The sequence below is a fragment of the Sinocyclocheilus anshuiensis genome, unplaced genomic scaffold (assembly GCF_001515605.1).
Source record: "Sinocyclocheilus anshuiensis isolate Anshui unplaced genomic scaffold, SAMN03320099.WGS_v1.1 scaffold2630, whole genome shotgun sequence".
In the NCBI taxonomy this organism is placed as follows: domain Eukaryota; kingdom Metazoa; phylum Chordata; class Actinopteri; order Cypriniformes; family Cyprinidae; genus Sinocyclocheilus; species Sinocyclocheilus anshuiensis.
Genome location: NW_015537938.1, coordinates 465,905 through 478,456, shown reverse-complemented (window position 1 = coordinate 478,456; position 12,552 = coordinate 465,905). Strand labels below are relative to the sequence as shown.

General features: G+C 38.3%; 1 protein-coding gene across 3 annotated transcripts in view; it reads left to right on the top strand.

The window, feature by feature from the left end:
• The first annotated feature begins 1,673 nt into the window (after positions 1–1,673).
• The window catches only part of LOC107660756 (seizure protein 6 homolog), a 15,260-nt gene continuing 4,381 nt past the window's right edge, over positions 1,674–12,552 (top strand). Inside the window, exons 1-14 of one of the 3 annotated variants that reach the window (XM_016450173.1) lie at positions 1,674–1,799; positions 4,737–4,815; positions 4,942–5,070; positions 5,177–5,398; positions 6,235–6,371; positions 6,588–6,780; positions 8,329–8,514; positions 8,616–8,799; positions 9,115–9,278; positions 9,383–9,577; positions 10,496–10,634; positions 10,730–10,926; positions 11,009–11,203; positions 11,348–11,542. In XM_016450173.1, coding sequence (XP_016305659.1) covers positions 1,719–1,799; positions 4,737–4,815; positions 4,942–5,070; positions 5,177–5,398; positions 6,235–6,371; positions 6,588–6,780; positions 8,329–8,514; positions 8,616–8,799; positions 9,115–9,278; positions 9,383–9,577; positions 10,496–10,634; positions 10,730–10,926; positions 11,009–11,203; positions 11,348–11,542 — 2,296 coding nt within the window. In that variant the 5' untranslated portion in view covers positions 1,674–1,718. Of the gene's footprint in view, positions 1,800–2,522; positions 2,864–4,736; positions 4,816–4,941; positions 5,071–5,176; positions 5,399–6,234; positions 6,372–6,587; positions 6,781–8,328; positions 8,515–8,615; positions 8,800–9,114; positions 9,279–9,382; positions 9,578–10,495; positions 10,635–10,729; positions 10,927–11,008; positions 11,204–11,347; positions 11,543–12,552 lie in introns of those variants that run through there. The other 2 variants (XM_016450177.1, XM_016450182.1) reach the window with 2 other exon arrangements.

Sequence of the window (12,552 nt, the reverse complement as noted above, 5' to 3'; positions counted from 1 at the left end):
GCAAAAGCTTCGTAAGCCTAAGAAGTTCGTAAAAACGATCGTACGACTGATCTTAATATTACGGTCTGTTTCCCAAAAGCATCGTAACTTAAGTAGCACTTGAAAATCATCGTAGATCTACGAGTGCTCTGGAATAATCGTAAAGCCCCAAGTGCATCGTGAGAAGACAGATTTATGCGGTCACCTGCAGGACAATCGGCAGATTACACCTTTAACTTTAGTCAAGTGCAACGTGATTATAATATAAAGTTTTGATTGTGATTTATTCTACACTTTATTACTATATTAGGCTACTTTATTTTTTTTATTTTTTTTTTAAATGAATTTATAAATGAAATAATTAAAAAGGGCAGAAAAAATAGAAATACACATCTAAACCGAATGACTGAACCAAAAAAAAAAAAAATGAATAAAAGAAGTAATGTAGGAAATATGCTTCAAAGACTGGGGGGAAAAAACCGAGTAATAAAGTGTAGAATAAAGCACAATCAAAACTTTATATTATAATCACGTTGCACTTGACTAAAGTTAAAGGTGTATTCTGCCGATTGTCCTGCAGGTGACCGCATAAATCTGTCTTCTTACGATGCACTTAGGGCTTTACGATTACTCCAGAGCACTCGTAGTTCTACGATGATTTTCAAGTGCTACTTAAGTTACGATGCTTTTGGGAAATATTAAGATCAGTCGTACGATCGTTTTTACGAACTTCGTAGGCTTACGTCTCCCAAAAGCATCGTAACCTAAAGTACATCGTAGACCCATTGAGTCCAATGGAGCTACGATCAATTTAGGCTTACGATGCTTTTTGGAAACGCTGCTCTGTTTTGTGAATCGATTCATTAAAAGATCCAATCTCCCGTTAGTCTGCAGACGGACAGAAACGGACAAAAAAAACAAGCGAATAGAAAAACTGGCTAGAAAAGATGTAAAATGATTATTCCTGTGGATCGAAAGGTTTATTTTCTTCTTAGGATGTGAGAATGAGATACAAATACTTGATATTAATTTAGCCGAAGACGATCAAATGATTACTTAAAACCTGTTTGTTGTGGTATTTGTTAGTGAGTCTGTTGACTCGAGAAGTCCTCGGACAGGCTCATGCCTTGTCCAAATACACACACTTGCGGTCTTTGCACTTGACCACTTGACTACTTATATGACGTATTTCCTGTATTTGGCCCAAGTGTTCAAGTGAGCATGAAGACCACAAGTGTGTGGAGTTTTATTATTATTTTCAATACTTTGCATTTTAAAATCAACTTCTAAATGTCTGTTCAGTAGTCCCTATAGATGACACAGTTTAATTAAGTGATAAAAAGCAGTTGCAAATGTTGTACAAAAATAAATATACAAATCTTTGCAGCAATAAAATGTGTAGCACTTTGTTTTACTACCAGATTATATGTAATATCTTATTATATTAATATTTACTAATATTTACTTGCATTGGAAAGGTTTCCTTGACCTCTCGCGCGATCTTGGATTGGCGGTAAATGCACCTTTAAGTTGGTTTGCCAACCGCCAATAAAATTTAAAGAAGAAGAAGAAGAAGAAGTATTCGAGATAGTGTGGGTTTAGTGTGCGGTCAGGGCACTGCGCTCTGGCGTTTTTAAGACCCGGGACAGTCTTGCGTACTTACTTCCTGTCGCGCGCACGCGCTCTCAAGTGGCCAAGACCGCAAGTGTGGGTATTTGGACAAGGGGTGAGTCTCATTTATGAGTCGGTTCATTAAAAAGATTCGACTCACACAAACGATTCGGACATCGCTCATTGACATTCAACACGCCAACCATACGGTAGGAACTGCCATCTATGCCTGCTCAACGCTCACCTGCTAGCCTGCCATAGGCCTAAACGGACAAAAATAAACGAATAAAAAAAAATAAATACAACGAAGAACGGACGCAAACTGATTTTTTCCTTGGAACGAAAACGTCATTGTCTTCTCCGTGAGTTCGAATGGAACACTCGTATTTGACAAAAACTGGGCCGGGAGCGTTCCAATGATTATTTAAAATCCGATTGACGCGCAGCGCCAGTTGTGGTATTTTGGAGGGGGGTGGAGGAGCGAGAGACGGAGGATCGCGCAAGAAACGCAGCAGCGAGAGCGGTGCTAGAGAAAAACACACACACACACACACGAAATATTCCAATAATCACCAGGACAAGGAAAGAAACCCAGAGGATTCAATTTGACGAATAGAAAAGAGAAACTGCGTATTGCGGGTGCGTATATGTTTTGTTTCCCTCTGACAGACTGGTGTTTTGGCGAGCTTGTTACCTTGCGCGACATCCACCTGCATAAAGATGCAACGGATGCGTTCATGAAATCATTGTAAACCATTCATATGAATCCAATATTGCTTTACTTCAAAAGAATTGCAGGTTTCTTCAGTCTAGACGGCTTGCTAATGCGTTTTGGGGGGGGAATGGGCGTCTTGCGTCATAGGCAGGGATAAGCTCACCTGCTAGCCTGCCATAGGCCTAAACGGACAAAAATAAACGAATAAAAATAAATAAATACAACGAAGAACGGACGCAAACTGATTTTTTCCTTGGAACGAAAACGGCATTGTCTTCTCCGTGAGTTCGAATGGAACACTCGTATTTGACAAAAACTGGGCCGGGAGCGTTCCAATGATTATTTAAAATCCGATTGACGCGCAGCGCCAGTTGTGGTATTTTGGAGGGGGGTGGAGGAGCGAGAGACGGAGGATCGCGCAAGAAACGCAGCAGCGAGAGCGGTGCTAGAGAAAAACACACACACACACACACGAAATATTCCAATAATCACCAGGACAAGGAAAGAAACCCAGAGGATTCAATTTGACGAATAGAAAAGAGAAACTGCGTATTGCGGGTGCGTATATGTTTTGTTTCCCTCTGACAGACTGGTGTTTTGGCGAGCTTGTTACCTTGCGCGACATCCACCTGCATAAAGATGCAACGGATGCGTTCATGAAATCATTGTAAAATGATCTGAACGCTCTGCCCGCAGTGTCAGCAACATCATCTGCTCGCATATTCTGTCGTGGTTACCATTAGTGTGGGTATTATAAATTAATGTCGAGCCTCAATATGTTTTCATCTTCCTCTTGTTCATTTGTATTATGAACCATTTTTTTTGTCAGCATCGGCGTGTGCGGTAAATACTAAATGAGGCTTGTGGTGGTGACTGGGCCACTAGCAGACCAGACCTGCTCTCTTCTACCTGTCTCTCGTGTTAGCGGTGACATCATTGATCACTGAACGTGGACACGTCTCGTGCGCTGTCAGGCCTCGAGGGCCATGGCGGGGCCATAAGATTTGATATACGACAAAAGACCCAATGACTTTAGGGAATATGTTACGAGATGATGCATTTCTGCAGTTTATTTTCCTTTCGAACTTCGGAATTAAGAAACTGCAATGTTTTTGGCCGCATATCATCAGTAATTGTTTTAATTGCAGTGATGAAAACCTAATTCACCAAACTAACTCCTATGTGACTCTGGACCACAAAATCAGTCATAAGTAGCACAAGGTATTTTGTAGCAATAGCCAGCAATACATTGTATGGGTCAAAAGTATCAAATCTTCTCTTATGACAAAAATCATTAGGATATTAAGCAAAGATCATGTTCCATGAAGATATTTAGTAAATTTCCTACTGTAAATATATCAAAACGTATTTTTTGATTAGTAATATGCATTGCTAAGAACTTCATTTGGACAACTTGATTTTTTTTTTGCACCCTCAGATTCCAGATTTTCAAATAATTGCATCTCAGCCAAATAGCGTCCTATCCTAACAAACCATACATCAATGGAAAGCTTATTTATTCAGCTTTCAGATGATGTATAAATCTCACTTTCAATAAGTAGACCCTTATGACTGGTTTTGTGGTCCAGAGTCATATTTAACTAACACTTTAGCTTTAAGGACTTAATCAATTTTTTTTCTTTCTAGCGTCCCTGTATTTTCCTATTTGTTGAAATAGGAAGTTTAGGCGGGTTATATCGAAGTACTCCATGCTTTAATTTAAAACAATAGCTAATAAGCTGCATAAACCATGATTTTTGTACTTAGCAGTGTGTTTTAGGTATCGTAGAAGGACATTCTCGTTCTAGAGAGCTTTCGATTGGACAGAATTTGCCAGTATCTGATGACTTACACTGATGTTGAAAAGTTTGGGGTTGGAAAGATTTTTTAAATGTTTTTGAAAGTCTCTTATGCTCATCAAAGCTGCATTATTACTGTAAAAACCGTGATAATGTGACGCATTACTACAATTTTTAATAAAATACTGTTATATAGTTGAATACATTGTAAAATGGAATTTATTCCTGTGATGATAAAGCTGAATTTTCAGCATCATTACTCCAGTCTTCAGTGTCACATGATAATTCAGACACTCTAATATGCTGATTTGATTACATTTTTAAGTATTATTTGATGAACAGAAAGTTCAATAACACAGACCTTACTTGAGATAGAAATCTTTTGTAAAATTATAAGTCACCAGTATTTTTGATACATTTTCACAGTATGACAAAGACTAGTTTTATAATGTATATTATGGATCTATATAAATTTTCAGGAGCATACATTTGTCACAAAAACTATCGTTTTTATTTCATGGATTCTTTAAGATCATAAGCTTTGACTTACTATCTCCCTTAACTTTAATCTTTTCCTTTTTATCCTTCTTTCCCTCTTACTACTTCTTTTTTTCTCGTTTGCTTGCACCCAGGCTGTCCTCTCATATTTAAAAATGGTGTCCACAGTTTTTGCTGTGACACTGTCTGTCACACTGCTGCACCTGGCTTCAGGTAATGTGTGCTTTTGTATGTTTAACTATTGACGCGAGGTGAATGCACATAATATATGTAGATCACTTTACAATGAACCTACTTAGAGGAAAGAAACTAAGTTTGACAGTTCAAGGGTCTTTTTAGGTGCATCTTTAGGGACGTCAGATCCTGAGGCTCCTCTCACCGTGACCTCCAGTCCCCAGCCCTTGGGAGAACGCATACATGCTGCGCTTCTGAGTAAGGAGTACCTGGGCCGCACCCCTGGTAGCAGAGGTCAGTCCTTTATAACGAGCACACTTCAAACTGCATACTTTTAATAATAAACCAGTTTTATGTCACCACTATTTACCATAATCTAAATCTGGGATTTAATTCACAGGTACAACTACTAACCCGACCCAGGCCATCCCGTCCATCAGAGAATCAGATCCCGCCTCCACAGTGATATCACCAGGAATCCTCACCACCGCAGTGACCTCATCGGCTGCACCTCAAGCAGGCCAATCAGGTTTTGGGAGTGCCGTGACATCACCACCAGCTGAGGAAGAGACCACAACCACTCTAATCACTACAACAACAATAACAACAGTGCACACACCAGGTAGCTCTACCTATGAAGCTCTAAACGCCACAGATGTCCCTCAGTGGGTCTCAGACCATTAAAATAACTTCTAAATAATATTTTATGGTTGCCAGGACATGTTTCCTAACACTAAGGTCACTTTTTCTAAACTCTTCACACTCCTAACCAACTTTCAGCTTGGCCAGCTTGGCATAGCAGTAAATTTTACATCCAAAATGCACCAAAACTATCAAAACTCTTCATACTGTACATGTTCATACTGTACAAGTGTCACTAATAAAACAATGTCCTAAAACACTAATAACCAGTATACAGTGTTTTTGTATGTAAATGTTTTTACAAAACAAGAATGACGGCTCTCTTTTTAGAATTCACTGCAGTATGTTACATGGCCATGTTTGCATTACAGTACAAAAAATGTCCTATTGTCTCCTTTTGTACCGTATAGATGGTAATGAAACTGAAAGACTAGCACTTGCTAGGTGTTCAGCTATATATAATTGTTTTGATAGTACTTAATCTTTAAGATTTGGAATATATTTTAAAGTGGTATTACTGCAGAAATGTATAAAGTATTATCTTGAAAATTTTGAAAACATGCTAATTGTAAACATGCAAATTGGCCAGTAGGTTCATATAAATTTGCTTATGTCTGAGTGATAAAATAATTCATGTAATTTGAAAGATGTAGTCATTGAATGTATTTTGCAATGGAATTGGCCCACAGTTTGGCCCACATAGACCTCTCTCTCTCTTTCTCTATGTATATATATATATATATTATATATATATATATATATATAATATTTAAATGAATTTAAGTTGTCTTTAACACTTTTAAACTGTCTTTCCAGTTCAGTGCAATGCCAGTCTGTCAGGAATGGAGGGAATAGTCGAGTCCCCTGATCCACTCTCCTCCTCATCTCCCTTTTCTCCGCTGGAGTGCACCTACAGCATCACCGTTTATCTTGGATATGGTGTTGAAATACAGGTGTGATGGCTTCACCGTTACCACGGTTTCCATTATAACCTCAGATATCCTCTCTCTATGTCACCATGGTTACTGGCTGTTAACATAGCTAATGCATCTTGTTGGCATTTGCGTGGGTGATGTCACTCTAATGAGTTCTGAAATTTATGCCCTTGATACAATCTCGGACAATGACATCATTAACTGCTGTTATGGTACCACCTGTCTGTTTTAAAGGTGAAGAAAGTAAACTTGTCCAAGGAGGAGTCACTTACCATTCTGGAGTTGGGTGGGACAGCGCCTGAGCTTTTGGCCAATGAGACGCTAATGAGCGAAGGTCAGGTGATTCGTAGCTCAACCAACCAAGTGCAGATCCACTATAAGAGCCTGAAGCAAGCCAATCATGGTGTTTTCAGCTTTCACTATCAAGGTATTTTGCTTGTAACAATGATTGAGACTACCGTTCAAACGTTTGGGGTTGTAAGATTTTTTTTTTATTATTTAAAAAAATCTCTTATGCTCACCAAGGCTGCATTTATTTGATAAAAAATACATTAAAGCAGTAATGTTGTGAAATATTATTGCAATTTACAATAACTGTTCTATTTTAATATTATTTAAATGTAATTTATTCCTGTGATGTCAAAGCTGAATATTCAGTAGTCGTCAGTGTCACATGATCCTTCAGAACTCCGTCTAATTTGCTGATTTTGTTGCTCAATACACGTTTTTCATTATTATCGATGTCGAAAACCGTTGTACTGCTTAAAGGTGACATATCAGGAAAATCTGACTTCTTCCGTGTTTAAGTGCTATAATCGGGTCCCTGGTGCATCTACCAACTCAGAACAGCCCAGTAAATTTGTTGGTAATCCTTTCTCTGCAAGCTTGTGAAAAAACGAGCCATTCAGATTTCACTCCCCCCGTGACGTAGAAAGAGGATCTTAGTATAATATCACCACCCCTTAATCTGCACGTTTCCACCCACAGCGCCGCCATTGTGTTTTCGCAAACGACAACGGTGTACCAGTTCTAACACCATGGCAAAAGTTCGAGCAATGCATGCTAACTGTTCTGTCTTTGACTGCACTGACGAGCAAAGAACACTATTTAGACTCCCAGCCTCAGAGGACACAAGAGAGCAGTGCATTTATTGATTTATTTACTGTATATTATACTGCACACAGATCTAATATAGCTAAACATGTAATTTCTTTCCCAGCTGTTTACCTTCACATAACCGACTGTTTTTGTAACTCTTGTGTGTTTTTAACATAAACTTGAATGTATTCGACAGTTTAAGCATAATAAGACATGAAAGGGAGCTTAGTTTAGTTCTCACATGCTGTGTGACAGCCGCTTTCTGTGCGTGTGCTCTGGATGTGTGCGCTCAGAAAACTTAGAATTAGAATTGTAAACTGATATGGTTGAAAACGCATGATTTCAGCGCGATAGGCATGATAATCAAAACCAAACATTGTATCTCGTATCTGAGGTTTGAACTGTAAAGGCACAATCCTATTCTGGAAAAAGGGGCGGGGAGCAGCAGCTCATTTGCATTTAAAGAAACATGCACGAAAACAGTGTATTTCTGCTTCCACTAAAAATAGGCATTTCCAAAATGATATAATAAATCATCTGTGGGGTATTTTGAGCTGAAACTTCACAGACACATACTGGGAACACCTGAGATTTATATTACATCTTGTAAAAGGGGCACAATTTTCAGGATTCTTTGATGAATAGAAAGTTTGAAAGAACAGTATTTATTTAGATTAGAAATCTTGTAACATTATAAATGTCTTTACTGTCACTTTTGATAAATTGAATGCATCCTTGACGAATAAAAGTATTAATTTCTTAATTAATAACTTACTGACCCCAAAACATTTGAACTGTACTGTAAGCGAAATGTAATTTGTGTTTTGACATGACAGGAATAACAGAGTTTTCTTGTTCTTTTAAAAACCCATCCCAGCATTCCTCCTGTCCTGCTCGTTTCCTCTCTCCCCTGAGAGTGGTGGAGTGACTGTCACTGATATTCATCCGGGAGGTCAGGCTCACTTCCATTGTGATCCTGGATTTGAGGTCAGAGGTCATGAGGTTGCAACCTGTTTGAATTCCACCCGACCCAAATGGAGCTCCCCAGAACCCCAGTGTGTGGGTGGGTTACGATTTTGTTGTTTTTCAGTATCTACAGTTGCTTGAAGACAGATTTCTGTTTATTGCCATATAAGCATTCATGTGTGTTTTTGTATATTAAAGCTGTATCTTGTGGAGGGTGGATTAGAAATGCTACTGTTGGACGCATCCTGTCTCCAACCCTCCCCTCTGCAAGTAACCATAGCAGCGGTAGCAACCTGAGCTGCCATTGGCTGCTGGAAGCCAAGGAAGGCCACAGGCTCCACCTTCATTTTGAGAGGGTGGCTCTTGATGAAGACAATGACAAGTGAGAGTTCATGTCTTCACTGATCTTGTGTATTACTTAATTTGTATCTTATTTTTTATTATTTATTTTTGTACTTATTTTTTATTATTTATTTTTGTACTTATTTTTTATTTTTCTTTACACTCATGTAGTTGCAATACTATATGTATTTAGAAAAAGTACAAGCTATACAGAAGTTTTCTGTTTCTGAATGAACACCAAATGAGATCTTCTTCTTCTTCCAGTACAACCTACTATGATCTCAATCCTTCCTGGATCATTTTTAATGTCACACTTTTCTTAATGTTCTTTTTTGTTCCCTCATCCATGTCCTAGGCTGATTGTGCGCAGTGGCAATAGCTCTACAGCTCCGCTCCTCTTCGACTCGGATCTGGATGACATTCCAGAACGAGGCTTTGTGAGCGAGGGAATGTTTCTGTATGTGGAGCTCACGGCTGATTCCTCCTCCATCCCACTGCTGCTGGCTCTCCGCTATGAAGGTAAGACAACATGTTACACATTTAACAAAACATATTTCATTACTCTAACCATATATTACTATAAACTAAAAAAATATATAACATCCTTCTTCTTCCTCTTTCAGCCTTTGATGGGGAACACTGTTATGAACCTTACCTGCCTCATGGGAATTTCAGCAGCAGCGACATCACCTTCCCACTGGGTACTGTAGTAACCTTCTCTTGCTCTCCTGGTTTCGTCATGGAACAAGGCTCAGGAGTTATGGAGTGTGTTGACCCCAATGACCCTCACTGGAATGAGAGTGAACCTGTCTGCAGAGGTATGACATCACATATTTACAATATTTGTACACTACCATTCATGAATTTGGGGTCAGTAAGATAGAGATTCAGCAAGGACATGTTCCTGTGGCTCAGTGGTAGAGCATTGCATTAGCAGCGCAAAAGGTCGTGGGTTCGATTCCCAGGGAACACACATACTGGTAAAAAATGTATAGCCTGAATGCACTGTAAGTCGCTTTGGATAAAAGTGTCTGCTAAATGCATAAATTATTCAATTAAATTAAGGACACATTAAATTGATCAAAAGTGACAGTGAAGACTTATACATTGTTACAAAAATATTTCAAACGAATGCTGTACTTTATCAAAGAATGCTGAAAAATGTATCACAGTTTCCATAAAATATCAAACAGCACAACTGTTTTCAACATTGGTAGTAATAAGAAATATTTGTTCAGACTCAAATCATCATATTAGACTGATTTCTGAAGGATCATGTGACACTGAAGACTGGAGTAATGATGCTGAAAATTCTTTGGCGTCACAGGAAAAAATTACATTTTAAAAATATAAATTAAATTAGAAAACAATTATTTAAAATGTAATGTTATGTCATAGTATTACTGTTTGAACCCTGGAGGACAAAACATTGAAAAATCTTACTGACTTCAAATTTCTGAATGGTGGTGTTATGTCATTCATTCACAAACTGCACAACTATCTACTGATCTTTATTAGAACTGTCAATTTACTCTATTAATTTAGTGCAAATTATAAAGAAAATATCCTTGTAATGCTAAAGTGGTTTAAAGTTGATTAAAAAATCTTTCATTAAGTAAATTTCAAAACAAATTTCAAATTGTACCTACTAGGGTTTCAAGGAACTTACTCATATAATCAGTCTGGCCTAATAATGTGAAAACTTTTTTAATAATTCCTTCTCTTTCTTCTCTCAGCTTTGTGTGGCGGGGAGCTCACGGACCCGGTGGGAACTGTGTTGTCACCTGACTGGCCACAGAGCTACTCGAAGGGGCAGGACTGTGTGTGGCAAATACATGTCAGTGAGGACAAGCGCATCGAACTGGACATACAAATGTAAGTATATCTATTTGATTGTAACAGTTTGTGTTTAATTCTGTTTTTGGTTTAATTCCATTTTTTTAATCTATTTTCCTATCTTTTGTTTGCAGTTTGAACATCCGCCATAACGACATTCTCACGCTATTTGATGGCCATGATCTGACGTCACATGTGATTGGACAGTACCTGGGCTCAAGAGAAAGGTTCAGGGTTGTATCAGGAGGTTCAGAGGTCACCATTCAGTTTCAGAGCGATCCTGATGACTCCACATTTATACTGAGCCAAGGCTTCCTCATTCACTACAGAGGTACATGTCAAAGGGGTTTTCCTTTTTCTGTATCTTTTGTGCTGTAGCTTACAGTGATGCCACTTCCTTTCATTCCTTGCAGAGGTGGAACCAAATGACACATGCCCTGCCCTTCCGCAAATTGAGTTTGGCTGGAGCAGCTCCTCCCACCCGTCTCTGGTGAGAGGCAGTGTGTTAACCTATCAATGCCAGCCTGGTTATGACATTGTTGGCTCTGACATCATCACCTGTCAGTGGGATCTCTCCTGGAGCAACAACCCGCCGACCTGTGTGAAAAGTGAGCCGAGTTATGTTTATCATTGGAGCACAATGATGTATTTAATGGTTCCCTTTGGTTAGTAGACTCATCATTTACCGGTTTGATTATTTGATTAAGACTGAACACACTCTCTTTTTCCTCCTGGCTTTGATGTCCCTCTAGTCCAGCAGTGCCCTGATCCAGGAGAAGTGGTCAATGGAGCACGCTCAGTACATCCGGAGTCCGGTTTTGCTGTGGGAACAGTGGTACGCTTCACATGTAACCAGGGTTATCAGCTGGAAGGCCCAAACCAGATCTCCTGCCATGGCAGAGACACCGGCATGCCCAAATGGAGCGACCGCAGCCCAAAGTGTGTCTGTGAGTATATGCTATTTATTTTTGTGCACATGATGAGGTATGTGAGGGATTGTGTATGGTGGGAGAAAAGTTGAATTTTTTTTTTAATTAATACTTTTATTAAGCATGGATGATCAAAAGTGTCAGTAAAGACATACAATGTAACTAAACATTTTAGATTTCAGATAAATGCTGTAAAAAACATCACAAAAATCTTAATCAGCACAAGTTTTCAACACTGATAATTTTAAGAAATGTTTCTTGAGCAGCAAATCAGCATATTAGAATGATTTCTGAAGGATCATGTGACACTGAAGACTTGAGTAAAGATGCTGAAAATTCAGCTTTGCATCACAGAAATAAATTGTAACTGTAAAATGTATTAAAAAGTTATACATAACTGTATTGTAGATCAGAAAAAATGCAGGCTTGGTAAACTAGAGAGACTTCAAAAATGTAAACTCTTACAGACCCCGAACTTGTGAATTGTAGTATATGCAGGATAAAACATTGCAGATACAGCTAAATATTTTGTCCCAAGTAGGGCTGGGCGATATAGCTAAAAAAATGATCAACGATATTATGTTTCATATCGTTCGGTATCGATAATTATTGACATTTTTTATAACCTTTTTTTAAACAAAGAGCAATAGAAAAAAATGTTTAAATTTAACCACTGTATTTTTTAATTAACCCAATTTATTGAGACAAACAACAAATATTTTTTGTTCTAACAATCACACACAAAATAAAAGTTAAACAAATATCTAATTTCTAATGTTTTATATCCAGATTAAATAGGTTTTAAGGAAACTTTTGTGTTGTCTCCCGAGGCCACAGGAGGGCGCAATGAGCAAAATAATACAGCACATTTAAATTGTCAACGCAAGGAAATAAGTCTATAAAAAAACGTGCGTTACGTCAAAATTAACTCTCAAAAATCAAATATAATTTCGTAAATTGCATAAACAATTATGAACAAAACAGCATCATGTATTTATGCATTGCTTAATACAAAGAGCCGAATCGCC